Source organism: Lutzomyia longipalpis, chromosome 1 (genome assembly GCF_024334085.1).
Source record: "Lutzomyia longipalpis isolate SR_M1_2022 chromosome 1, ASM2433408v1".
Classification (NCBI taxonomy): Eukaryota; Metazoa; Arthropoda; class Insecta; order Diptera; family Psychodidae; genus Lutzomyia; species Lutzomyia longipalpis.
Window position 1 is genome coordinate 29,776,621 of NC_074707.1, and position 26,719 is coordinate 29,803,339.

The window sequence follows — 26,719 nt, forward strand, 5'->3', positions numbered from 1 at the left end:
TTGGTGCTTTACCTGTAGATAAGGCATTGAAGTGGATAATCAGCGAAATAAGTAAGCAACGTAGACCTTTTCATTCAGTATCAATCGAACTTCAAAGCAGAAAGCATCATATTAGCACACTAAATCCGAAGGGGGTGAAAAAAAGTGATCATGGGCTTTTTTGACACAGTAGTGGGTAAGTTTCTCTTGTAAATTTGATTATTTTATCAATTGATACATTTAGTTAAAAGAGATAAGATATTAATGGGTGAATCTGAAAGTCTAAATTGCCTTTTTTAGTCTTTTAGTGGAGAAATTATCTGCGAACATTTTGACACAAAGAACTCTTATGTTAGTGATGAAATTAAGGAGTGTGACTGTGCAATAATTTACAAGCATTGAGATAACACAAAAAATATACCTCGCAATAGACGATGTATTGCCAATACGCTTCACTAACTATAAACAATTAATCTCCGATATCAAACTTTTGCATGTGATAAGAGCTTTTATGGACGTATTGACTGGATGCTATCATTGCACGAGTCTTTCAAAATATACCAATGACTAACTCAAAAAATTATAAATATCTAATTTTCAGGATGGGTCGGGCAAAACAAAGCTGTGACTATCCTATCGATTCTTCTCTTTTCCTTCTTCATATCAACAATTGCACTTGCTGTTCAGAAGAACAACCTTGCAGCTGATTTGGAGACCTGTAATGCAAATACACCTGCACCACCAAATGGCTTACAGGTAGATTTTTAACCAACACTGTAAAAATAATATTGTTCTCGGAAATACGTTAAGTGTAAAATATTTTGAAAAAAAAAGACGTAAAAGCGCCCCAATGTAGAGAAAATGTCTTTGTGAATAAAAATTTGAAAGTATATTGAACTAAAAAAAATCTCTTTTCATTTTTCATTGTAGCATCGTCTTCCCTCCAATGTTGTTCCTTCCCACTATGACCTATTGCTGCATCCTGATCTAGAAAAGCAGACCTTCACGGGGACTGTGACTATTTCATTCAAAGTCACTGAAAACGTACAGCGTGTTATCTTGAATTCGTTCAAGCAGACTATCACGTCGGTGTCCCTGCTATCCCCCACATCTCAAGTAATTGAGACGGTGAGTGATACAATTGTGTAAAGCGTCATGTTTACACGAATTTTTAATCTTTAATCGGTACACAATAATTCCCCTGTAGACACATCAACTTAGCGAAGAATATGAAAGTCTGGTGGTTACTCTTAAATCTGGCCAATTAACGCCTACAACTGATACCGTGTATAAAATCACAGTACAGTTTTCTGGGGAAATGTCTGGCAAAAATGTTGGTCTCTACAGCAGTAAATACATTAGAAGTGATTCTCAACACGAAGTTACGATATCCTCATCCAAATTTCAACCCACATATGCCAGGTATTTTTTTTTAATATTAATTTCCTTTTACATGGGGAAGCTTATATGGGAAAAATAGTCAGTTAAAATTAATTGAAGCGTGTATCAAAGATCATCAACGACGATTCGATTTAACTTAAAAATCTAAAATTAAAAAAAAAATTAAATTAAACATTTTTTTCATTGTTGATTATATAATAAAAATTTTTATATTTTAGACAAGCTTTTCCGTGCTTTGATGAGCCAGAATTCAAGGCAACATACAACATAAGTCTCGTAAAGCCAAACGACGCTGAATACATTGCACTATCAAACATGCCAGTGATCGATACCGTAAATGGACCAGACTCCAACCACCAAACTGTGTCATTTGAACAATCTCCAGCAATGAGTACCTATTTGGCTGTTTTCCTTGTGGCTGACTTCAAAGAAAATCCTGTAGAGATTGTGAATCCAATGGGAGATAACTTTCAGTTGACTATCTACCTGCCAGCGGGTCAAGAATCAAAAGGAGACTTTGCAAAGAGTACTGCAAAAGATATAATTGAATACTACATCAATTATTTTGAAATTGAGTATCCACTACCTAAATTGGACATGGCAGCCATTCCAGATTACGTATCTGGAGCAACTGAGCACTGGGGTTTGGTTACATTCAGAGAAACATCCCTACTCTACGACGAAAACGAAGGTTCTGCAAGAAATAGGCAGAGAGTAGCATCAGTCATTTCCCATGAACTTGCGTAAGTTAACTTAAACTGATATTTTGACTAAAATTAATAATGATTTTCTTTTAAATTAGTCACATGTGGTTTGGAAATCTTGTAACGTGTAAATGGTGGAATGATGTTTGGCTCAATGAGGGCTTTGCTTCCTACATAGAGTACAAGGGATTGTCTGTGATATCCGAACAAGAAGGATGGCAAATTGACGAGCAATTCCTAATTGAGGATCTTCATGGTGTTATGGAATTAGATTCAAAGGTAGCATCGCATCCAATTACCCAAGATGCTACAACACCCGATGAGATCACGTCACTTTTCGATAGCATCGCATACAACAAGGGAGCTTCCATAATCAGGATGATGGAGAGTTTTGTGGGGAATGAAACATTTAAAAGAGCCGTCCATAATTTCTTAAATGATTTTAAATATAAATCAGTTGAAACTGCTGATTTCTTCCACTACATGGATAAGGAGGCAACTGGCGGCATTAATGTTACGTAGGTTTCAGGATTGCAAGGAGTAATTTTGATCACATGACTGATTATTTTTTTGTGTTTTCTTCTTGAACAGAGAAATTATGTCTACGTGGATTAATCAGAAGGGCTATCCAGTTGTTACTGTGAAAAAATTAAATGACAACACATACGAACTAACTCAGGAACGATTCTTGCTTAATCCTGATTCTAAGGCTGATGAAACTGAAAATTCACCTTTCCGTTGGCACATTCCCATTACTTACATTACAGACGTTGGTGCTAGCGAGAAAGTGGAATGGTTTAAGCCCAATGAAGATAAGCGTAAGTACATAAATATTGAAGTATTTAGTAGACAAACAAATAATACTTGAAACTACATTCATTTTGCAGATCAACTCAATGTAGGTAGCGCATCCAAGTGGATTAAAGTAAATAATAAGCAGGAGGGCTACTACATTGTTAACTATGATAATTGGAATGAAATTATTGCTGAACTGGAGAATGAGCAAAGCAAATTCAGTCCTTCTGATAAAGCACAACTATTCCATGATGCCTTCAAGCTTGGTGATTCTATGACTATTCCCTACAATGTACCATTGGATCTCTCAAAGTATCTACAGAAAATCAATGAAACAGAATACGTTCCATGGTCCGTGGCTACGAGTAAATTTTCATCTCTGTACGCTCTGTTTGACTATTCTGCGGTCTTTCAAAAATATTTGACACAGCAAATTGAATTCATTTACGATTTTGTTGATCCAGAAAAACTTGATGAAGATACTAATGCAGATCACCTAAAGAAATTACTTAGAGAAAAAATCATGAACTTAGCTTGCAAATTGGGTCATTCCAAATGTAAAAATTTCGTCAGAGATGAATTTAGGAAATATTCGGAAAGCTTAGGCGGCAGTAGTGCACCAGTTAAACCAGATGTGGATATTCGACAAGCTGTTTACTACTACGGAATGCAAGATGTTAGTAGTTTATTAGAATGGGAAAAAGTATACAATGAATTTTTGAAAGAAACTGATCCTCAAGAACGAGCTAAATTAATGGAAGCATTAGCTGCGCCATCGTCCCAACCTCTACTGGAAAATTACTTAAGGATAGCTCAGGTATTTTTTTTCATTTATCAAATACGTAAAATTAGGTTTTTGAATTTCAATAAAAATGTGAAATTTCAGATAAAGGATGGTCCAATAAAGCAACAGGACTACATGACTGTAATGCAGTACATTGCCTACAATCAATATGGTGAGAGTATTGTTTGGGATTATGTGAGAAATCATTGGGAAAATATCACCGATATCATTGACATCAATAACCGAAATCTTGGTCGTATGATCCCAAATATTACAAAACGCTTTAGTACTCAAGCTAAATTGAATGAGGTATAACAAACAATTTCAGTACGAATCCATTTATCAATTTCTGACCCAATTTATTCGATCTCTTTCAGTTGGATGCATTCTTTGCAAAATACCCAAATGCGGGAGCAGGTGCAGCAGCCCGCGTTGAGGCTCGGGAAACCATCATGTACAACATAAACTGGATAACACACAATAAGGCAACGATTGATAATTGGTTGAAAGAAAATGTTCCTCAATAACTCGTGAAATTTCTTACTTTTTTTTTTCCTTTGTGTTCCTTTGTACTCAACTTTATGAAAGTCTTGCTAAATTCAATAAAAGAAATTTGTGACCTCAAATGGTATGTTTGAAAACTGATCAATGTCATTTATATGCTGGAGACATATTTTTGTCGTTGCTGTTGAATTCGGGACAAGAGGTGTTTGGCACGTTGTCGCAGATAGTAAATTCAAAGGAATTTTTACTTTATTTTGTTATAACTTTTTCTTCACTTTGTACACACATGTATGCTTTGTTATTATGAGATACCAAAACTGTAGTGAGGACTGGGACATGATGGATAAAAAGTTGATTTACATTTTTAGCGTATTTTTAATGATTTATCTATAGTTAGTTAATATTCTCTTTTGATTAAGAATTTGCAAAAGAATATTTTAAGAACTTATTAAAATTTTCAAAATTTTTTCTTACTCTCCTCTGTTTTCCCTATACGCAGCAGATTTGTTTTACATATAACTTTTAATATATTTTAGATACGCAGCGTACACAGTGTTATTGTACATAAGAAAATTTAAATTCAAGATTATGACGCATTATATTGAAATATCCATCTTATCCCTCCCACAGTCTAATTAATCCCCAACTTGATGAATAAATATGGGGGAAAATTATTCAATGTAACTGACCTCAGCAGCGACTTGCGCGTTGATTGATTTTACTCGCTTAGTGCTAAAAGTGATTAATTGGTCGTCTGTAAATTGAATGGGACATCGTCGTGGAATGAACTTTCCTCTAACGCTTGCAATCTTACAAGGTGCAATTTGTCTAAGACCATCAGTGACTTAAGGTGTGTGTATAATCGCGCTTCTCTTTCTTCAAGAAGTTGAAGAACTTGATTTTGAGAGCCAAAACGTGCTCCGGCGTATTTTAGCTGTGTTTCTTTCAGACACAGCTTTTGTGTACCGAGCAAAATCGAAAGTCGTCAGATCGGGCTCAAACTTGGTATGAGCACGAATTAGGGTCCCCACATTCCAAAAAACGTATGCGCCAAAAAAAAATTTTTTCCGGCCGGCCGTCCGTCCGTAGTATAACCCTAAATTGCAAGAGAACGGTAATAGATAGAGACTTGCGGTAAACGGCAAAGTTTAAATATCGACTGGAAGACATCCGATTATGATGTCAAATTTTACCCCCCACCCCCCCGTCCGCCATTTTGGATAACCTCAAAATTTTGTTTGCGCTATATCTCAGCCCCTGTAATAGCTAAAAATCTGAAATTTTTATATGTTGTAGGGGCCATTAAGACCTTTCCAACGATACCTCATTTTCGAAAATCGGTCAAGCCGTTTAGTCAATATGGCCGCCACAATTTTTCATCGAAAATCGACCATAACTCGAAAACGGCTTGACTGATTTCGATCAACCCAGGCTCAAATTAAAGATCTCAACAAACTCTACAACTCTCTAGAACATCGAAAGTTTCAAAAGTGACCGCTAGGGGGCCAAAAATCAAAAACAAAATTTTCGATGAGTTTTCGATGAATATCTCGAAAACGCCATTATCGATTTGCTTCATTTTTTGATATGTTATAGCTGACTATATTATCTAGCTCCATGCCAAAAATGAAGAAAATCTATGTCGCCGTTCTCGAGATATAGCCTTCCAAAGTTAGCATGTCATATCTCGGGTTCTACAAGTCCGATTTCGATCAACTCAAGCGCAAATGAAAGGTTTCGTGAAACCTTACAAATGTGTAGAACATTGCAACTTCGAGAAATGACCGCGAGAGGCGCTAAAATCAAAAACAAAGTTTTCGAAAATTTCGAACTCGAATATTTCGAAAATTCCATTATCGATTTACTTCATATTTTAATATGTTATAGTTGAGGTTAAGACCTTTCCAACGATAGCTCAAACTCGAAAATCTATGGAGCCGTTCCCGAGATATGGCGTTTCAAAGATTTATTAGGGTATGACTTTTCAACTTTTCCCGACTTTGCGCGTATTTAAATTAATTTGCGTTCTAGTTTGCTCTCACAAAATTGGTACACTGAAAGAAACACAGCTCCCGTAAGCTTGGTCAGCTTACCCGTACATTTTTTTTTTCATTTATTTGCTTCTCTGTTCTCGTGAAATTCTTCTCCTGTTTACCTCCACCACAAGCTTTTTGGATGGGTATCCACAAACCGGGAGGCCAAAAAGTGCCACAATGTTAGTGTGAGGTGGTGAGGAAAAGAAATTGCAATCTCGGTACATTTTGTGGCTGTGAGCCAAATTTCAGCAGTTGGAGCTTCACCGTGGAGTACGACAGACGCTACACATTGTGTTGTGCTGGATTAGTTTATACAATTTTCGGTTTTTTTTTAATGAGTGTAAAAAAAGCATTCTGGTGATTTGAAAGAAGAGAAAAAAGAGTGTGTGAGAAGACACACTTTCAATGAGGAGGTGATTACTTAACTCATTGCCCACACCATAAGTTGTAATAAATATATAATTGGTGTTTTCAATGGTCTTGTGGATGTAACATACAGCCTGTTGGCGTAAACTTTTGGGGTCATTTGACTCATCATCGTTGCGCTGTGTGGATCCAAACAATACATACATCAACTTTTGCGACAAAACCACAATCTTCCAATTTGTGGATTTGTGAAAAAACTAACATTTAGCGTTGTTGCTGCTCTCGTTGTGGTTTAATTTGATGTTCTATATTCTAGAGCTTTTGTGCACATTTATGCTTCATCTCACCAGCCGAACGAATTGAAATGCAATAAAAACATTGGCCAGTGTGTGATGAAAGCATGGCATAGTGGTGCGGCAGGCAAATGTGAGAGAACCGTTAAAATAGGTATCGATGAAATTTCTTCCAAGTTGTACATTTTCTTGTGATCCAGCAGCTGTGTGATTTTTTGCTTGATACCTGAGAGAGAATTTAAGTAAAATCCTACAGCACTAAATTCCACCTAAAAGCCATATAAGACTGTAAATAAATACAACAAAACCCAAGATTAGACTGGCTGAAATCTAAGTAATTAAAAAAAATCTGGAACAAAGAGAAAGGTGTTTGTATCGTGAAGTTTCTGTGATGTATAAAATTTTTAGTGATAGTCTCGGTAAAATTTGTGGAATTTCCCCAGAGCACCCTTGAAAAGTGCTGTATGACTCTAAAAATATATCGTCCATAGTAACATTTTTTAGTATCGACAAGCGTGATGAGAAAACTGTATACAATTTCGCGTTATGCAATGCTCCGCAGTGTAGATTGATGAGGCATTTGCAAGGTGAGCTAATCTCTCGTGAGAACTTGCACAAAGGAGCAATTTGAGAAGCAAAAGTGATAATTTCACTGCGAAATGGTTCACAATCCAGCAAGTTTGGTGCGCCCATCATCCGTTTCGAACTTTTCCCGCCAAGATTCCAGTAGTTTCCAAAAGAGTCACTCACTTGTGGTGTCTCTAGCTACCATTTGTGTTATACTCGCAATCCTCTTGTGTATAGTGGTGACTGGGTTGGTGTTAGTTGGTCGAAATCTGTCAAGGAGTTCGTTCTCATCTGCACTCGCTGTAAGAAATTCTTCCGGTCAAGTGGGTGGACAGGATATAAATTCCCTTGCTAATCGTTCCATACTAACACTGCAGAATTCAGTACAAACTCAAGAAGCAACCGGGATCAGTGGTTTGGACGGAGTAATGGCATCAATGAGATTATCGAGTGTTGCTACGAAGATTGTGGAGCAATTAACCTTTCGGTTGCCGGGTGAGGTGAGACCAAAGAAGTACAATTTGCACCTGCATCCCAATCTTGTGGAAAATACTTTCTCTGGAAATGTATCGATAGACCTGGAGATTTCCAAGCCAGTTTCTTTTATTGCTGTGCACACAAAGAAATTATCCATCCAATCTACAACCCTCACCCAAAAGCAAGATTCAGCCAACTCAGTGCCTCTCGAGGAGACGTTCGAATATGAACCCCTCGAGTATTGGGTCACAGTGCCCAAGAATACCATCCAGGAAGGACAATACCAGCTCAACATGTCCTTCAATGGAAGCCTTATTAATCGAATTGTGGGTTTCTATGCCAGTACGTACTTCAATCCACAGCAAAATGTGAAGAGGTAATTTTTTTTAACAGTAAATACTTATTGAATACTATTAAATGATCATCATTTTTTATATAAAAATCAGTTAGAATAATATAATCAACCAACTCAGCTCCAGTCTTCCCTAATAAGTCTTAACAGGTAAAATTAATTTAGAACATTTTTTTTCTCATCCGGTATTTTTATTAGTTTCTAAGCTATTAGTTTTTTTTCTTCGTGCCTCTTAAGAGTTTAAGTACCTATATGTGACTTATTGAGATCACGACGAAAAAAAATTGAAATTGAGATAATTTTCTCTTAACCGGAATAGCCATAATCGCTGCGAGAAACTCACGTTATTTGCGCTCTTTCGCGAGGTGCAAAAAGTCACTGCAAATTGCCCATATATACGCTTCAATGAAAAGTAAAAGTCATGACCGCAAGGTGCTTAATGTTATTCACCTCACTCTAATCTCTATTCTATCTTCCAAATAGGACAATTGCAACGTCGAAATTCGAGCCAACTTATGCAAGGTTCGTGAGATCACATTTCAACGATATCCAATGTAAGAGAATTTTCTTAAATATTCTTCTCACTTTTCACTGATCCCACCAGGCAGGCGTTTCCGTGTTTCGACGAACCCGCCATGAAGGCTCCATTCAGAATCAGTATCATCCGTCCAACAGGCGACAATTACATCTCACTGTCCAATATGAATGAGGAGAATAGTGAGGAGCGGGGCAACGAAACCGTGTCGCATTTCGCTGAAAGTGTTCCCATGAGCACCTACTTGGCGTGCTTCATTGTCTGTGATTTTCTCCATAAAGCCGAAACCGTGAAGACTCAGGGTATTGGCAAGGATTTCCAGCTGAAGGTGTACGCGACCCCAAATCAACTGAACAAAACGGATTTTGCCCTGAAGACTGGCGTGGGAATTGCTGAGTACTACATCCAATACTTTCAGATAGGATACCCACTACCGAAATTAGGTAAGAATATTTTAAAGTTTTGCTTAAGATTTAATTGACTTTTTGACTTAGGTATTTTGAGTATTTTTCGTCCTCTTTGCTATTACATATATTTTACTCGAGACAAAATTTATCTTAAATGAGTATTTTCCCTTAATCAACGTTTTTCACCTTAATAGGGGAGAAAAGGACTCGTTTAGTTCCTTTACTCAATCAATAAGAAAAATAAACAATAGAAAATATGAAAGTTTTAGAAGTGACTCGATTTGATTCTGATTTTCGGCCAATCTATCACTTCTTTGTCACAAAAATGAATTGAACTTACCAGAATAGTGAAGCAGGATACATTTTCATACATCAGAACACATCCTGGCCAGAGTTTCTTTCCAGGTCCAGGAAACTACTCAAATCACTAAAACTTGTGGTTATTCATTCATTTCACCAAAATGTTTACGTTTTTGTTTTTACGAGAGAGCGAACTGTCATAAATTTTATATCTCTGTTTTACGTATTGAACTTTCAATTAACCTTTTCGCAGAAAGAGAGAAATGAGAATTTTTCTCTCTTACAAAAGGATATAAAGGATCAACGATTTGTATTGCTGATTGATTTAAAAGTTCGGAAAAGTTTTGTGAAATATTAGCTCAGCTTGAAAAGTTTCTATAAACTTTATTCTTGATAGTTAATTTTTAATTTTTTAATCAAATCAGAAATAATTCTGATTTTGAGACTGCTAACTTTCATGCAATTATTTTTTTATGAATTATTTTTTTTATGAATAAAAAAATGTAAGGGTGAATCCCAAAAATATTGTTGAAGGAAACTCAAAAGCAGTTTTTTTGGAATCAGGTGCTTTTATTTATCGTTTAGAAACAACATTTCGGCCTCTTATTTGGCCTTCTTCAGGTTCTGTTGAATAACAATTGGGACAAAAATAAGATACCGGAGAAGACAAAGTCTAAAAATATTTACTGTTTGGATTAGATCACGAAAGGGTTAAAATTGCGATTCCTCCTTATCAAGAATGCATAAAATTAAATTAGGACTTACCTCCTGTATTTTTTACACCTTTTCTCAGACATGATTGCCATTCCTGATTTTGTGTCCGGTGCAATGGAGACATGGGGTTTGATAACTTATCGAGAGACAGCCCTTCTCTACGATCCACTAATCAGTTCTTCGGTAAATAAACAGCGTGTAGCCAGCGTAATTGCCCATGAATTGGTGAGAAATATTTAACCGCTTATTTATGAGAATTGATTGTTGGCACATTGGTTATTAATTGTTTCAGTCACACATGTGGTTTGGAAATCTCGTCACAATGAAATTTTGGAATGATTTGTGGCTAAATGAGGGTTTTGCATCCTACATCCAGTACAAAGGCTGTGATCACCTCTTCCCAATGTGGGGTATGATGGATCAATTCTTGATTGAGGACCTTCACTATGTGTTCCGAATTGATGCCTCCCTGGCGACGCATCCAATTGTCCAGAGTGTGGCTAATCCCGACCAAATTACCGAAATGTTCGATGTGATTTCCTACAATAAGGGTGCGTCAGTTATACGAATGCTGGAGGACATAATTGGCAAGGATAATTTCCAAAAGAGCATCACCAAGTATCTCGAAGCACACAAATACGGAAATGCCGATACGAATGATTTATTGACGCAAATTGAAAAGCTAAACTTGGATTATGATATTAAGTATGTGATTGACACGTGGACCAGGCAGGGAGGTTTTCCTGTTGTTACGGTGGAAAAGCTAAATAATTCAACGTACAAATTGACACAGAAGCGTTTCTTTACAAATCCTGAAAATGATATCTCATCAGCACCTCCATCAGAGTACAAGTAATTGTCTAGTTTAGTTTTAATGTTTTTAGATGAATTCTTCTAAAATTTATATTTAACGACTTTTTAGCTATCGTTGGTACATCCCAATAACTTACTATACAGATAGAGACTCAACGGTGCAGCGGAAGTGGTTCCCTAACTCCGATACTGAAGCGGAAATTGTGATTGAGCATCCACACAACTGGATGAAGATCAACAAAGATCAAATTGGCTATTACTACGTTAACTATCCCGAAGAGATGTGGAAGTCTCTCGCGTCTGCCTTGATCGAAGACAAGAATGCCCTTTCTGTGTCTGATCGATCGCAATTGTTGAATGATGTCTTCTATTTGGCTGACGCCACGCAGATCTCATATGAGATCGCACTGAATTTGACTAAATACCTCAAGAATGAAGATCAATATGTGCCATGGGTGGTAGCGATCAGTCGTCTAAAAAATATTTACAATTTAATGTATCAAACAGATTTAGTACCACAGGTGGAGAAATACTGTTTGCAGCTGCTCGAGAAGGTGTATCAATCAGTTGGATGGACTGTGAGTGAAGATGATCACTTGAGAAAGTTAGTATTTCAACGCTTCAATTTGTTTATTTTATTCAGTTCTAAATAATTTTTTTTTGCTATTTTCAGTCGATTGAGAGGAAAAATTTTGGAACAAGCCTGTGCAATGGGGCACCAAGAATGTCTCAGTTATGCAGGCAGGGAATTTGAAAAGTGGCTTCAAGATCCTTCAATTCGTCCACATCCTGATCTCCGTAGTGTGGTCTATGAGTATGGAATGGTAGCCGTTGGCAACAGGGAAAAATGGGATAAAGTTTGGGAAATGTATCTAGCGGAAACAGATGCCCAAGAGAAGAATAAACTAATGGCCTCGCTTTGCGCTATAAAGGATCACGCTGTACTCAACCGATTCATCACACTCTGCTGGGATGAAAAGAATGTTCGTGGTCAAGATTACTTCTTGGCTATTATCAGCATTGCCAATAATCCTATTGGGCAGAATCTTGTGTGGGATTATGTGCGTGAAAAGTGGGAGTCCTATGTAAATAGATTCGGGCTCAATGAGCGTTATTTGGGTCGAATGATTCCTGCCATAACAAAGCGCTTCAATACAAATCTTAAATTGGAAGAAATGAAGAACTTCTTTGCCAAATATCCCGAGGCTGGAGCTGGAACTGCGGCACGAAAGGAGGCACTGGAAAATATCTCTGGGAATATCAAGTGGCTTCAAAATAATAAAAATATTGTCATTGAATGGTTCACAAAAAATGTTTAAGCTTGCTTTTTCTTATGAATTTTGAAATAAAGAAAATTGAGAAATAAATCTCTTTGATTTTGTTTTCTCCCTCTGCCTCTGATGAGATCCAAACAACTTTCAAGAAAAATGCAAAATTAATACCAAAAGCAGGCGAATCTTCTAATGTATGTATATATTTTGTGTATGTTTAAAAACTTTTTAAGTTTTCTTAAAAACTTTACATAATGAATGCTTATAATAAATAACTCAACTAAGCTTCTTATTATGTAAATCATTTTTATATCATCTTAAAATCTTTGCAAAACTATATATGCAACAACTATATTTCGTTTTCTTTACATCTTAATTCTATGCATTAATACATTATGCTACAGCTTTATGTTATTTCTTCATGTGAAATTTAATCACATCTCAAAAGGACTCTCCACATGGCAAATTGTTTGCCAGGATTGTACATTTTTCCTTTTCGTTGCAGTTTTTTGAGGATTATGTCAGAGATTTGAGATATTGAATTGTTCAACTGTATGACAGCTCTCCGCTATGGATGCACATTGAGATGTTGTCGCTACAGTTGACACATTCATGGTCAATGCTAGTTCTTAATTTCATTGTTAATCTCCTCCATGTACCGCACTAAATCGGAACTGTTGAGCTCCTCATCCATTTCCTGGAGGCTCGAATTGCTGATGGTATTGGAGTGAGCACTGTCGACGCTATTGAGCTTCTTCAATTTCTCCTCGGACGCTTTAATCTCTGTATCGCCATTGTGTGAGGACTTCAGGTGGAATACCATTTTAGTGCTGCGCCGCAATTTCTCTGCAATCGTTGACAATGCCGAATGGTGGAATTTAACCTTCCCACTGGACTGACCCTCACTACCCTTTGAGGGTGAGATGGCGGTCGTGATGGTCTTTATGGGTGAAACAGGAGTGGGTGGTGCTTTGTAAGCCTCAACCGGAATCAGTTTTCCATCTGCTGTTCCCGTACGACTGAGAGCGGTGGTAATAGTGAGCTGACTTTCAGATGTATGATAGGGTGGAGGTCTAATGTCACCCTCATTGTCCATTTTAAAGCAGTTATTCATGAGATTGAGCGCCTGATGATTCCCATGGATGAGCGAAAGGTCCGATTCAGGCTTCTCAATTTGCCCCACCTCAGCTAAATTGTTGGCATTCCTATTCAGATTTGCGGTCAACCTCAGGGACCCACCAGCCCCAACACCTGCTGCTCTGCTCAGGGCGCTGTAGTTGTGATTTTGTCCATGGTATTTGCTGCCAAAACCACAGTGCCGTGCGAGAGTTGACTAAAAGTTTAATAAATGAAGAAAAAAGAAATAAAATAAATAAAGAATTAGCCCTAAAATAAAACTTTATTTTCTCATCCTCCTAAATATCATCTGTACATGGAGAAAGCACCCACGCGCAAGAAAGAAATGGAATAAATTTAGTGAAATGTCGACAAGTGCCTCTGCGACAAATGTTAAAGTTTGCAAAAGAATTTGTGAGAGAATTCTGTTGAAAGAAAGGAAACAGGAAAAAAGTTTTCGTCAACTCCATATCAATGTAATTTTTCATCCACTATATAACACTTTTCCTTTTATTGGTACACTCAGAACAATATTTATTGGACCAAGAATTTAAAAAAAACAATTTCTATGCCTGAAAGGACCTAAATATATTGCATTGTTATTTATTTTATTTTTCATAAATTCTTTTGAAATTTTTATGAAAAAAATGAGCTGATTTTACATAAAATAATTGCTCAATTCATCCTGGAAAATGGGTAAAGAAGAATGGTCCAAATTAATAAAAACTACAGAAACAAATTGGTCAAAATGTTTAAAGTCAGATATTTCTATAATTGACGATTTTTTAAAAAGAATACTAAATTATAAAATATAAAATAAATTCTCAAATAAATTTTTCAAGATTTTCCTGAGAATCCTTGCATTTGTAATGACCGTAAAAATCGGTTAAATAAATTAATTCAAAGATCAAAAGGATAGTGAAGACGGAATAAAATTGATTCAATTTCTATTTCCGGTAGTGTAAAGTCGTGTGAAAAATGACAAAGTGACGCACCCCCGGATATCATTATTCCACGACTTTTGCACCCTCTTCTTCAATTTTCTCATATCACTTTCTTGTCTGTTGAACACCACTAATATTCGACAACGCAGAAATTTCCGTATAATGCGATCGCCTTCAATTTCAATATTTCATCAATTTTTATCTCCCACATCAGCCAAAATTGCAATTCGAGAAGAGGATTGTGCAGCATGATACACAAAATTGAGTATGAACACACATAATATGGTGCTGGGTGTGTGTAAAGAGTATAATGAATAATGTTGTTGATGATATTTGATAAAAAAGAGCAACATTGATGGAACCCCGTGGACCCTTGATTTGCCCAAAAGGTCAAACAAAAAGGAATTGTCCTTCATCATTCCAAAGCAGCTGAGTGGGAACATTTGTAAATGACAAAGAAATATAATAACAAATAGCAAATGCCCAATTTGGAACAATGAGATTAAATTAATTAAATTGAAAATGATAAATTTTGCGACTGAAAGGAGCCCATGCAGCTCCCAAGGGCGAAGTACCTAATTGAAGGAAACGCAGAAAACAATTTTAACCCACCCAGTCTTGTAGGGAATCAAAAAAGGATAAAGAATTGCCAAAAATATTCACCATTTTCCACTGGGGTCACAACGAAAAAAAGGCAATAAAGTTTTGTAAAAATTCAAAAAAATTGGCCGCCATTCGCCATTTTGTTCATTTCAATGCATTAAGCATATGTTTCAATGCTTCGTCATGAGCTTGTCGATGGGAGTTTGACATTTCATTCATTTTTTTTGGGAGAAAATAAAAAAAATTGCGTATTTTTTTGTTTAATTATCGTGGTAAATGTGTTTTACGTGTTGTTCAAGAGTGATTTTTATATTTGAATACCTGAAAAAAGTCTTGGGAAAGGATGTGCCCAGAAACATCGTAAGGTTTTGCGTGACAACATCCAGGGAATCACAAAACCAGCAATCCATCGTCTTGTCCGTCGTGGTGGTGTGAAACGCAAAGGATTCCAGCGCAGAGGATCTCTCAATTCGTGAAAAAGCCATTTTCAAGACGATCCACGACCAATATTTTTGGATTGCTTTGTTTTGTAACGAGAGATGTGCTCGCTGAGACGGTCACAAGCTGGGAGGGAATTCATCCTTCAGGTATTCAGATATAAAAATCACTCTTGAACAACACGTAAAACACATTTACCACGATAATTAAACTAAAAAATATGCAATTTTTTTTATTTTCTCCCAAAAAAAATGAATGAAATGTCAAACTCCCATCGACAAGCTCATGACGAAGCATTGAAACATATGCTTAATGCATTGAAATGAACAAAATGGCGAATGGCGGCCAATTTTTTTTGAATTTTTACAAAACTTTATTGCCTTTTTTCGTTGTGACCCCAGTGGAAAATGGTGAATATTTTTGGCGATTCTTTATCCTTTTTTGATTCCCTACAAGACTGGGTGGGTTAAAATTGTTTTCTGCGTTTCCTTCAATTAGGTACTTTGCCCTTGGGAGCTGCATGGGCTCCTTTATCAATGGTCGTTTTGTTTCTTCTCTCTTCAAAATTTGGTCATTTTCCATTTAATTTCACTTTCTGCGTGAAAAAAAAGGAAAGAGGGCGAGCAAGGCAGCTTTAGAAAAATGTGCGGGAAAAGTCATGAGAAATGAGTTGCAATAAAAATCGGCTATAAAGTCTCACCCAGAGAGTAAATTTCTACTATTTGATTATTTTATTCACTTCCTTCACACACCCATTAAAGTGCCCGGGTGAGTGATAAATTTCCACATTAGGAAAGCGTTTTTCTGATCGTTAAATTACAAGGGCTTCTCTAAAGAGTTTAAAATGCTCTCTCCGGCAGATTTTCTTCAACATTTTGCTTCAATAATTTTTTTTACGCCTTTCCGACTGAATGTGGCAGTTAAGTGATTTATATGTTTTTAGCTTTACAACGATGAATGCAAGGATGAGAACAAAAATGTTATTATTTGTAATTTCTTGTGATTTCCGTTTTTCGAGTAAGGAATGAGAAAGAAAAATGATTATGGTAAATTAATTTTTGCAGTGAAAATGCGTAAAAAGCCGCAGGGATATTCTAATTGCGGAGAAAGACTGATAAAGTCTATTGATTAGTCTTTGGCGTCTGGATTCTCAGAAAAAAATATATTACGTTCAATTTCATTTATTACGTTACTTTTTATTCCTTTTTTTTATATACAAGAGGCCAATTGGATGAAAAGGAGAAATGTACTGGTAAGCTGACCAAGCTTACGAGAGCTGTGTTTCTTTCAGTGTACCAATTTTGTGAGAGCAAACTATAACGCAAATTAATTTAAATACGCGCAAAGTCGGGAAAAGTTGAAAAGTCATCCCCCAAGAAATATTTAAAACGCCATATCTCGGGAACGGCTCCATAGATTTTCGAGTTTGAGCTATCGTTGGAAAGGTCTTAACCTCAGCTATAACATATTAAAATATGAAGTAAATCGATAATGGCATTTTCGAAATATTCGAGTTCGAAATTTTCGAAAATTTAGATTTTGACTTTAGTGCCTCTCGTGGTCATTTCTCGAAGTTGCAATGTTCTAGACATTTGTAGGGTTTCACGAAACCTTTCATTTGCGCTTGAGTTGATCAAAATCGGACTTGTAGAACCCGAGATATGACATGCCAACTTTGGAAGGCTATATCTCGAGAACGGCGACATAGATTTTCTTCATTTTTGGCATGGAGCTAGATAATATGGTCAGCTATAACATATCAAAAAATGAAGCAAATCGATAATGGCGTTTTCGAGATATTCATCGAAAAGTAATCGAAAATTTTGTTTTTGATTTTTGGCCCTCTAGCGGTCACTTTTGAAACTTCTGATGTTCTAGAGAGTTGTAGGATTTGTTGAGATCTTTCATTTGACCCCGGGTTGATCAAAATCGGTCAAGCCGTTTTCGAGTTATGATCGATTTTCGATGAAAAATTGTGGCGGCCATATTGACTAAACGGCTTGACCGATTTTCGAAAATAAGGTATCGTTGGAAAGCTCTTGATGGCCCCTACAACATATAAAAATTTTAGATTTTTAGCTATTACAGGGGCTGAGATATAGCGAAAACAAAATTTTGAGGTTATTCAAAATGGCGGACGGGGGGGTGGGGGGTAAAATTTGACGTCATAATCGGACGTCTTCCAGTCGACTTTTAAACTTTGCCGTTTACCGCAAGTCTCTATCTATTACCGTTCTCTTGCAATTTCAAGTTGAACCACGGACGGACGGCCGGCCGGAAAAAAAAAATTTTTGGCGCATACGTTTTTTGGAATGTGGGGACCCTAATTCGTGCTCATCCCAAGTTTGAGCCCGATCTGACGACTTTCGATTTTGCTCGGTACACAAAAGCTGTGTCTGAAAGAAACACAGCTAAAAATGTACTGGTAAGCTGACCAAGCTTACGAGAGCTGTGTTTCTTTCAGTGTACCAATTTTGTGAGAGCAAACTAGAATGCGAATTAACTAAAATACGCGCAAAGTCGGGAAAAGTTGAAAAGTCATACCCTAAGAAATCTTTAGAAGGTCATATCTCGAGAACGGATCCATAGATTTTCATAAATTTTTTTTTGTTTGAAAGGTCTTGAAGTCAGCTATAACATATCGAAAAATGAAAAAAATTTATGTCGCCATTTTCGAAAAATTCGAGTTCGAAATTTTCGAAAACTTTGTTTTTGATTTTAGCGCCTCTTGCGGTCATTTCTCGAAGTTGCAATGTTCTAGACATTTGTAGAGTTTCACGAAACCTTTCATTTGCGCTTGAGTTGATCGAAATCGGACTGGTAGAACCGGAGATATGACATGCTAACTTTGGAAGGCTATATCTCGAGAACGGAGACATAAATTTTCTTCATTTTTGGCATGGAGCTAGATAATATAGTCAGCTATAACATATCAAAAAATGAAGCAAATCGATAATGGCGTTTTCGAGATATTCATCGAAAACTCATCGAAAATTTTGTTTTTGATTTTTGGCCCCCTAGCGGTCATTTTTGAAGCTTCGGATGTTCTAGAGAATTGTAGGGTTTGTTGAGATCTTTCATTTGACCCCGGGTTGATCAAAATCGGTCAAGCCGTTTTCGAGTTATGGTCGATTTTCGATGAAAAATTGTGGCGGCCATATTGACTAAACGGCTTGACCGATTTTCGAAAATGAGGTATCGTTGGAAAGCTCTTGATGGGATCTACAACATATTAAAATTTCAGACCTCTAGCTATAATAGGGGCTGAGATATAGCGAAAACAAAATTTTGAGGTTATCCAAAATGGCGGACGGAGGGGTGGGGGGGTGGATTTGACTTCATAATCGGATTTCTTCAGGTCGATATTTAAACTTTGCCGTTTACCGCAAGTCTCTATCTATCACCGTTCTCTTGCAATTTAAGTTTATGATCCGGCCGGACGGCCGGACGGACGGCCGGACGGCCGGCCGGAAAAAAAATTTTTTGGCGCATACGTTTTTTGGAATGTGGGGACCCTAATTCGTGCTCATCCCAAGTTTGAGCCCGATCTGACGACTTTCGATTTTGCTCGGTACACAAAAGCTGTGTCTGAAAGAAACACAGCTAATAGGAATATTTATACACAGAAAAATGCAGGAAAGAAAATGAATGTTATTATTGAGAATGATTTTCAATTTCTCAAGAAATCTTAATGATACAATAAAAAATCAAATAAAAATTCTCATTCAGAAGAATTTTAAATTGAAAGGAAAGTCTGCAAACGAATTGGTTTCTCTCAATTGAATTCATCGCAAGAAGACAATTAATATCCCTCTTTTGATGTTTTTTTTTTTATTTCTTGCTTTAAAATCCTATTATATGTACACAAATTCTTCCTTGCGCAATTTATACGGCTGTTAGCACAATGATGTGTCAGGATCATATACAATAAATCATTAATCAAATTGATTTTTTATGCTAAACCATGTAGAAATCTTCCTGAGCTCAAATATCCCGTTTTATGTGGGTGAATTATTGGGACAAGTCTACCGATATATTTTATGTCCTTTCAAGCAGATTTTTGTTGTGAAAGGTCCAACGAATTTTCATTTTGTCAAATATATCAATCATTTATTATTACCAAGCGAAATCTTTTGAGCTTTATGAGGAAAAAAAATCAACAGTTTGAGAAATTCTTTTCCAACCTTTTTCATATGGCAAAAAATGGAATTTGATTGGAGAAATTTACAATGTATGTAATTTGTATCAATTACCCAATATTATGTACCTTAAAGGCATCCCGGAACTTGTGGCTCATAATATTGTAGAGCAGTGGATTGATGCAGGTAGAAAGGAAGTACAAGACGCCAGAGACGTAGGTTAAGGCTGTGTAAATATTGTAGAAGATCTCATGTGGTGTCTGCACCGTTGATCCGTAGACGGCCATTAAGCGCTAAAATGATGTTAAGAGAAAATTCCCATACGCAATCGGAAAAGGAAGTAATATAGGATTCCATTAATAAAATTTTCCACATAGCGCACTTCGGAGCAATCAATAGGAGAATATAATGTGATAATTTCTCACCTGAGCATGAAATGGTGCCCAGCACAGGAAAAATGCTACAGCTACGGCAACTGCGTGTAATGAGGAGATGGCAAAAGTCACGTGTGATTTATGATGCCAAAGTGAAGATACAGTTTTAATATTAAAAGAACAAACTCACCTAACATCCTAATAACCCTCGTCTGAGCACTGATACCTCTCCTCTTGGTACCCTGCAGTAGCTTAGAATTCTGGAGTTTCACACCAATTAGGATGTACATTATGCAAATGAGTGTCATAGGACCCACGAAAAAGATGAAACTCGAGATTTCGAAGGCGTGCTCCACGAAGACATTCTTAACCTAAGTGGATTTGTAGAAAGAGAAAAAATATATAATATAGAGTGGAGTCAAAAATAGCATATCATTGAGAAAAATTCCTCTTTGTTTCACTTTCTTATAATGTTTATATGATAGAAGGCATTTATTTTTAGGAATCCATTTAATTTTTAGTATGTATGCCCAATTACCGCATTCCATCATAAAAACACCCTATGTGTTTATCCGCAGTCCATGCAGGAAATTGAGCATGAGAATATTTTTCTTTAATTTAATTTTAGCTAGCTAAATTTGTAAAAACGTATAATAGTAATTTTCCGAGAAATTTTCGAGATAAATGCGATATGAAAAGGCTCCGTCGTCTGGCCTGGACGGCGGGAAAAATGAAAAATAAAGCAAAGGTGGGGTTTCTCAGAAAAAATGTAACAGTTGATTCATTATTTGAGAAAAATTTTTATACAGATTCATTATGTATCTTGAGAGTCTTGAAAACTTACGAGACAAGCAAAAGGAAAACGTCTCTTTTGAGAAGAAAAATACTTTTCGATTTGAATAATTGATTACCAGTTTAAAAGGAAATCTAATAAAAAAAACTTAATGTAATTTAAGCAAAACTGATAAAAATCTACAATATGACCTTTTTTCGAAACTTGAGGAAATACTTTCAAAGTAACAATCACCATGACTCTGTTTCGGAATTTGCATTGATTGTCTTAAGATAAAAATTAGGAAAACTTTTCATTAATCTCAACCATCTGTGCTTCATCTGTATGTATTTTCTCTCTGACAGGAGTAAATTAAATATATTTGGTAAAACCTTAAAGAAAACCCCGAACATGATAATACCTTCATATTTTCATGTGTGAGATTTTTATAAAAATATGCTCGAGGAAAGTCTGGCAAAAAGCAATCGCAAAAAAATTGGCTAACAGAGTCCTTGTAGCAGTTTTTCCGTATCATCGCACAAAATCTTAATGAACTCACACTTGTATCATGTGGAAAGAACTTCTGCTAAATATTTATCGGAGTGATGTTCTTAAAGAATTGGACTTTTTTGTGGTTGGTTGCGGAGGGAATGAAGGCATCTTGTGGTATCTTCTTTATTGGGCTGTTTTGTGATATGGAAGTGAAAGGGATATATTTTTTTAGGATGGATGAAGCGCTGAAAGAGCAGTTCATAAATAAATGGCATACATAGCAGAGGGGGACCTCTTTAGTATGGATGAAGGGGTCGTGTATCTCTGACTCTGCGAGGGCAAAAGGGCGGAGAATATTGTGACGCACCCTGGGGTTAGATTGTGCCTTATCGGAAGCAACTAATGGTGGGATAAAATAATAAGTAGGCTATAAGGGTACTTGCCGTGCAAATGCTCCCAATCGTTTCCACGGCCACGATGCCAAATTGGAAGGCCTGCGGTATGGCCAGGCAGAAGGCCACAATCCAAATTGCCAGAATAAATTTCACAGCTCGAGACAATTTAGACATGGTGTGCTGCCGAAATGGGTGGCAGATGGCGATGTAGCGTTCCACGGTGAAGGATGTTATGGTGAGCACTGTGGCATTTGTGGAGGTCTCCGAGAGCAATCCCTGCAGTATGCAGAAGGACTGATTGAAGGGATACTGAGCTGGATACCAAATGTTATATATCTCTGGTGGCATTCCCCAGACAAGCAGCAGGAGATCCGACACAGCCAGATTGAAGAGGTAAAAATTCGTCGCTGTATGCATTGACTTATTCCTCGAGATCACAGTACAGGTGGTGACATTGCCCAAGACACCCGCTAAAAATATCACAGCATAGAAGACTGTTATGGGGATCACCACAGACATGGGGTCCCTCGATGAATGCGTCACGGCGTCGGAAACATTTCGCAGGAATGTAAGATTCACCAAGTCCGGTGATTGCTGTGTCAGATTCACAATGAACTGGCGCAAGGCCTCTCGCGTGTAGTTCTCATATCCAACATTTGGCACTACAAATGTCTCATCCATGGTGGCAGGACGTTGTGTTCTGCTTTGAGAGTATAAATTGATGGATGTGTGCACTAAGATACAACCAAGTGGTCTCCTGACACACAATCATTGGGTCATTTTGGTATAGGCACCATTCTCCACTCCGCCAAGCACGCAGATGGAAACCAGGAAGGAATTTGATCTGCGCAGGAATAATTAAAACTTAATTGGACAATTTATTGGGATTGTGTGTGAAAAAGGCACCCTTCCTGGGGGGTTGTTCAATATTAGGGGAACGTGGCCCAAATCGGACCGCCGCCCAATTGCGACCGCCCCTTTTTCTCGTAAATGACGAAATATTATAAAATTAGTTTCACTACATTATGAAGATATTATAGTAAGATAATGTTAGCGCCTAAAATAAATTAATTTGGTACACAACAGGACTAATAAAAAATCAAAATTCATTTTCAGCACTTGGCCGACATTTTCTGATTTTAGAAACTAAGTTGATATGAGTTTTTTTCCCACTATTATGTCTCATATTATGCCGTGTTTCTGTAGCTTAGAGGGTCTAGTTTATTACTTGATTTACAATTTTTTGAAAGATTTTAGGTATTTTAAGTAATTAAGTGAAAATGTAATACATGCAGAATGGTCTAATTGCGACCCCCAAAATGTTTCAATTCGGACCGTCTATTTCCACCACTCACCACGGTAAAGCAGCCGCGCATGCGTGTAGTGGTGTGGAAGTGTCTCTCTCACACAGACCGCGCTGTGTTTTGATTTCGGGAAAATCAATATTTTTTCACGTTTCTTGAAAGTTTTTTCGCAGTGAAAATGTTCCTACAGCCAAAGGGGAGTGCAGTTAGTGTAATTTACGCATTCCTCAGAAGAATTTTCGTGGATTTTCTGGGAATTACGTCAGTGAGTGCGCAATTGTCGGTGTGTGTGAAAGTGTGTGTAGTCACCTCAAGGGCGAAATGTCAAAACAAATGTGGGGAAGAATGAAAATAAATTCTTGATTTTCCGGCTTTTCCGGGTAATTCATGGCAGTTTCCCTATTTATAGTAGTGATAAATGTGATCTACTAGTGAAAAACCCACAAATTACGGCAAAAAAGGGGGTCGCATTTAGAACACTCGGGGGGTCGCAATTAGAACACCGTGGTGAAAAAGTGCAATTTTAGCAACTTTTTTTAATTCCATTATTACTCAGAACAGGTAAGAGATAGAATGTTTGCATCTATAGAACAAAGTTAGCCTATTAAATGACCTTTCCAATGGTACCAAACTTGGGAAGATTTAATTCATTTTAATATGACTTTTTTCAATCCTTCTGAAACAGAATTTAGGGGGTCGCAATTGGGCCACGTTCCCCTATACATATATAGGGGGCCCTGTAGCAGTAATGTGAGTGTTTTTATCGAAAATAATGATATTTTCAATATTAAAAGCCCTTTTGAGAGCATTCTATTATGTTTCTAACCACGGCCTGATATGTATACAATTCTCATGCTACATATAGCATACGCCTCACACGCAATTTTCAGTGCTTATGCCTATATAGAGAACGCTGGCAAAAAAATCTTTAATTAAAATTATTAGTTGGTGTATTTCCCAATATTTTACTAAATGAGAAAATTCAATTTTCATTATAAAAATTCGTCCATTTCCATCTATATTAGCTAATTAAAAAAATTGACCAACTGAAGGGTTTTTTTTCAATCTATTTAATACAGTCATAGAAAACCTTTAGTAAGGGGGTAAGATGTATTTTAAATTGAAATATGTATAGAGAGAGAGAGGGCTTCAGTATGAGCATGAAAAGTCTTGCAGATTGTAATGAATGAAGTTATGGATTTTAATATGGCCACTCACTGCTTTCCATTCAAATCAATACAGAGAATCATGTACTGAAGGGTGAGATGAGGGAGTCCTTTCATAAATTCTCACAGTCAATTTGTGCTTTTCAGTTTATGTTTTCGAAGATTACTTTCAATCCGGGCTATTGTATGAAATTTGACAACTTTTCTTTCACACCTCATAATAAATTTAATTACCATAAATTCCACGGATAATTGGCGCCCATGAATAAATTGAGTCAATTTAATTTTGTGGATTAAATAAAATTACTCCTTATCAATTTTTCCAGTGTCGCATACAAACCAAAAAAACTCACAAAAATTCACATTTCCCATAAATATTAATCTCTCTCGCGGCAAATTGAATATTAAAAATCCCCTTCTCTCCTTTTGAGATGCAAAAAGAAAAGTATATATAGAGGGGTATTTTTTCATGGAACTGCGTACGCGAGCACAAATAAAATCACCATTGATATTGGTGAGGGGGAGACGATGTGGGGAATGGGTATTTGTGTGTGTTTTTTTTCTGACACGAGAGAATTTCTATCTTTAATTTGAATACAGGTGAAGTAAATTTCAGCAATTCAAATAAAATGTGTTTGCATGATGAAATATTAATTGTAGAGCAGCAAAGCTTGAACTTCTGACACCGAATTGGAAAAATATACAACTGCGAGAAAATACAAGGCAATTGTGTTGAAAGATATCCAAGTTAATGAAGAAGAATATTCTGCGGGAAAATTAGTTGTCTGTCTAAGCAATATATATTACATCTAAATCAACGTTCAAATAGGCAAAATTAAACGATTTTCTCACTTATGTGTCTCTTCTCGTGACAAATTTATCTTATGCGAGATTGAGAGACTTTGATTAAAATGAGATTGCCTTTTCTCAATTTCCTACATTAAATCCCACGTCATCCTCCCTTAATCACAAAACTTATCTTACATAGCATTATGTAATCATCAAGTAATGTTGGCACGACAATGCAATCACAAGAAAATCTTCTGCCACTCAAAATAACCAGTTCTGTGATTTTATTTCAAAATTCCATCGTTTTTTCCCCTTCTAAAAGATAAATATATAGTATATAAAATGAAAATAAACTAGAAGAGAGCTTATCTTGAGAATCCGTAAAATTAAAATGTATTTTTGCGATTTTGTTGAATTCATTGGAATTGGAAATTTTCACAAACACAAAATTGTCTCTGCTGGAATGCCAACTTTACAATATCGATGTATGTATTGAAAATGTGTCTGATTTCCTGCACAGTATTTTTTGTGTGTGATAAACTGAAAATTCACGATCTTCCTCACTTTGTGTTTTTTTTATTTATTTAATTGGGAAATCAACTAATTTAATCATTCCTACTATATCAAATTCTAATTTATCTCATACACCAAATTATTTGGTCAATGACCTAAAAGATCTTCTATAATTTGTTATAAGAAAAAGAGACGCCAAATGTAATAAAAAAAAATTGAATACTTTATATGGAATGTATAAAAATAAAATTTATTTTAAACAATAAGCTTAATTGATAGTTTGCAGAGAGAATAAAAATGTCCACAGACCTTATTGAGTCTGTTTTTAATATATTTTTTTATAGCGCGTGGCTTTAAGAATGTCTTCTCGTGTTTTTAATTGATAAATTGAGTATTCCTTCTTTGTTTTCACATAATAATTGCATCGAAATTTGGGCGTATAATTAGTATCAAATTAAGCTCTTGATATTGAAAATTAAACTCAATTATAAAATTCAAAACATACACATCGTGCTCAGCACTGGTGAAATGCAAATATATTGAGAATAAATCATATTTCACGTATATTTGGGGTTACAATGTGAGGTGTAATTCAATTTAAAGTATTCACTTCTCGAATTGCTCATTTTACCTTATGCGGCACTTCCTTTTGCAATTACGCGTGAAACGACAATTCACAGAGGAGGAATGAGTAAGTAGGAAATATTTCAATTTTCCTTGAACAGTTATTTTTTAAACTTTTTCTTTTATGAAATTCTTTATCAAAAAACCCTAAAAACTTTTCCTCGTTCAAAAATATCTTATTTTCACTTTCGATTTTTTTTATTAAAACAATCACTGAAAATCACTGACAATTTAAATTGTTTAATAACACTAAAATTTCCATGGATTTTCACTGTATATCCTTTATACTGTAATTCGCACTTTAATCAACAATTTAGGGGATATTTTTGATGTCCTTACATTTAATTAAGTTTTATTCTGTTTTTTTTATTTGCACAGTGTGTTAGTTAAATGACTGAAGAAGTAACTTCTTCCTCATGAAAATATACACAAAATTGCGCTTTAGGGAGCCTGCGGTGCGGAAGCTCCACTCAAGTGATGTGATCAGGGTAACCGCTAAACACCAACTGCCAGAATGGTGTTGAAAAGATAAAGAAGAAGTGGAGTATCCCATTAAGATGCCCCAGTGAGTGTGTTACATAGGATTCAAGAGAGTAAAAGAGAGACACGCTCAGCGACTCGGAGATGGCACGATTTTATGCTTTTTAAATAAAAAAAAAACACCGATTTTGTGATTTGAATTTATTATATACAACTTAGCTTTTCAATTCACATAACTTGAGATTTTTCTTGATTACCGCATTCATGAATAT

At 36.2% G+C, this 26,719-nt stretch overlaps 2 protein-coding genes across 3 annotated transcripts; one reads left to right on the plus strand and one right to left on the minus strand.

Annotated features, from left to right (window-relative positions):
* Nucleotides 1-43: 43 nt before the first annotated feature.
* On the plus strand, nucleotides 44-12,394 carry LOC129786851 (uncharacterized). Its single transcript, XM_055822136.1, has 17 exons — nucleotides 44-175; nucleotides 581-735; nucleotides 910-1,107; nucleotides 1,187-1,401; nucleotides 1,599-2,123; nucleotides 2,183-2,602; nucleotides 2,676-2,902; nucleotides 2,972-3,696; nucleotides 3,766-3,972; nucleotides 4,041-4,187; nucleotides 7,513-8,282; nucleotides 8,742-8,780; nucleotides 8,863-9,236; nucleotides 10,294-10,439; nucleotides 10,507-11,066; nucleotides 11,137-11,631; nucleotides 11,701-12,394. The coding sequence occupies exons 1-17, from the start codon at nucleotides 151-153 to the stop codon at nucleotides 12,344-12,346; spliced, it is 5,874 nt and encodes a 1,957-aa protein (XP_055678111.1). The 5' UTR covers nucleotides 44-150; the 3' UTR covers nucleotides 12,347-12,394.
* An 87-nt stretch (nucleotides 12,395-12,481) lies between these two features.
* LOC129797824 (pyrokinin-1 receptor) lies at nucleotides 12,482-26,475 on the minus strand. Of its 2 annotated transcripts, none has more exons than XM_055840662.1 (6): nucleotides 25,975-26,475; nucleotides 21,620-22,415; nucleotides 20,103-20,283; nucleotides 19,964-20,013; nucleotides 19,667-19,831; nucleotides 12,482-13,631 (listed from the first exon to the last, which is right to left on the minus strand). In XM_055840662.1, the coding sequence occupies exons 2-6, from the start codon at nucleotides 22,250-22,252 to the stop codon at nucleotides 12,921-12,923; spliced, it is 1,740 nt and encodes a 579-aa protein (XP_055696637.1). In that variant the 5' UTR covers nucleotides 22,253-22,415; nucleotides 25,975-26,475; the 3' UTR covers nucleotides 12,482-12,920. The 2 variants fall into 2 exon arrangements, with proteins under 2 accessions (XP_055696637.1, XP_055696638.1); XM_055840663.1 differs by lacking the exon at nucleotides 25,975-26,475 and adding an exon at nucleotides 24,276-24,345.
* Between the last annotated feature and the right edge of the window lie 244 nt (nucleotides 26,476-26,719).

Excerpts from the sequence above, each read along its gene's own strand:
- LOC129797824 (XM_055840662.1), bottom strand. The coding sequence starts at position 22,252 with ATGGATGAGACATTTGTAGTGCCAAATGTTGGATATGAGAACTACACG. Across the intron at positions 20,014-20,102 it reads GAGGGTTATTAGGATGTTAG|TTGCCGTAGCTGTAGCATTT; the intron begins GTGAGTTTGTTC and ends CATTACACGCAG. Across the intron at positions 19,832-19,963 it reads GGGCACCATTTCATGCTCAG|CGCTTAATGGCCGTCTACGG; the intron begins GTGAGAAATTAT and ends ACATCATTTTAG.
- LOC129786851 (XM_055822136.1), top strand. The coding sequence starts at position 151 with ATGGGCTTTTTTGACACAGTAGTGG. Across the intron at positions 1,108-1,186 it reads CATCTCAAGTAATTGAGACG|ACACATCAACTTAGCGAAGA; the intron begins GTGAGTGATACA and ends ATTCCCCTGTAG. Across the intron at positions 4,188-7,512 it reads TGAAAGAAAATGTTCCTCAA|CACTGCGAAATGGTTCACAA; the intron begins TAACTCGTGAAA and ends AAGTGATAATTT.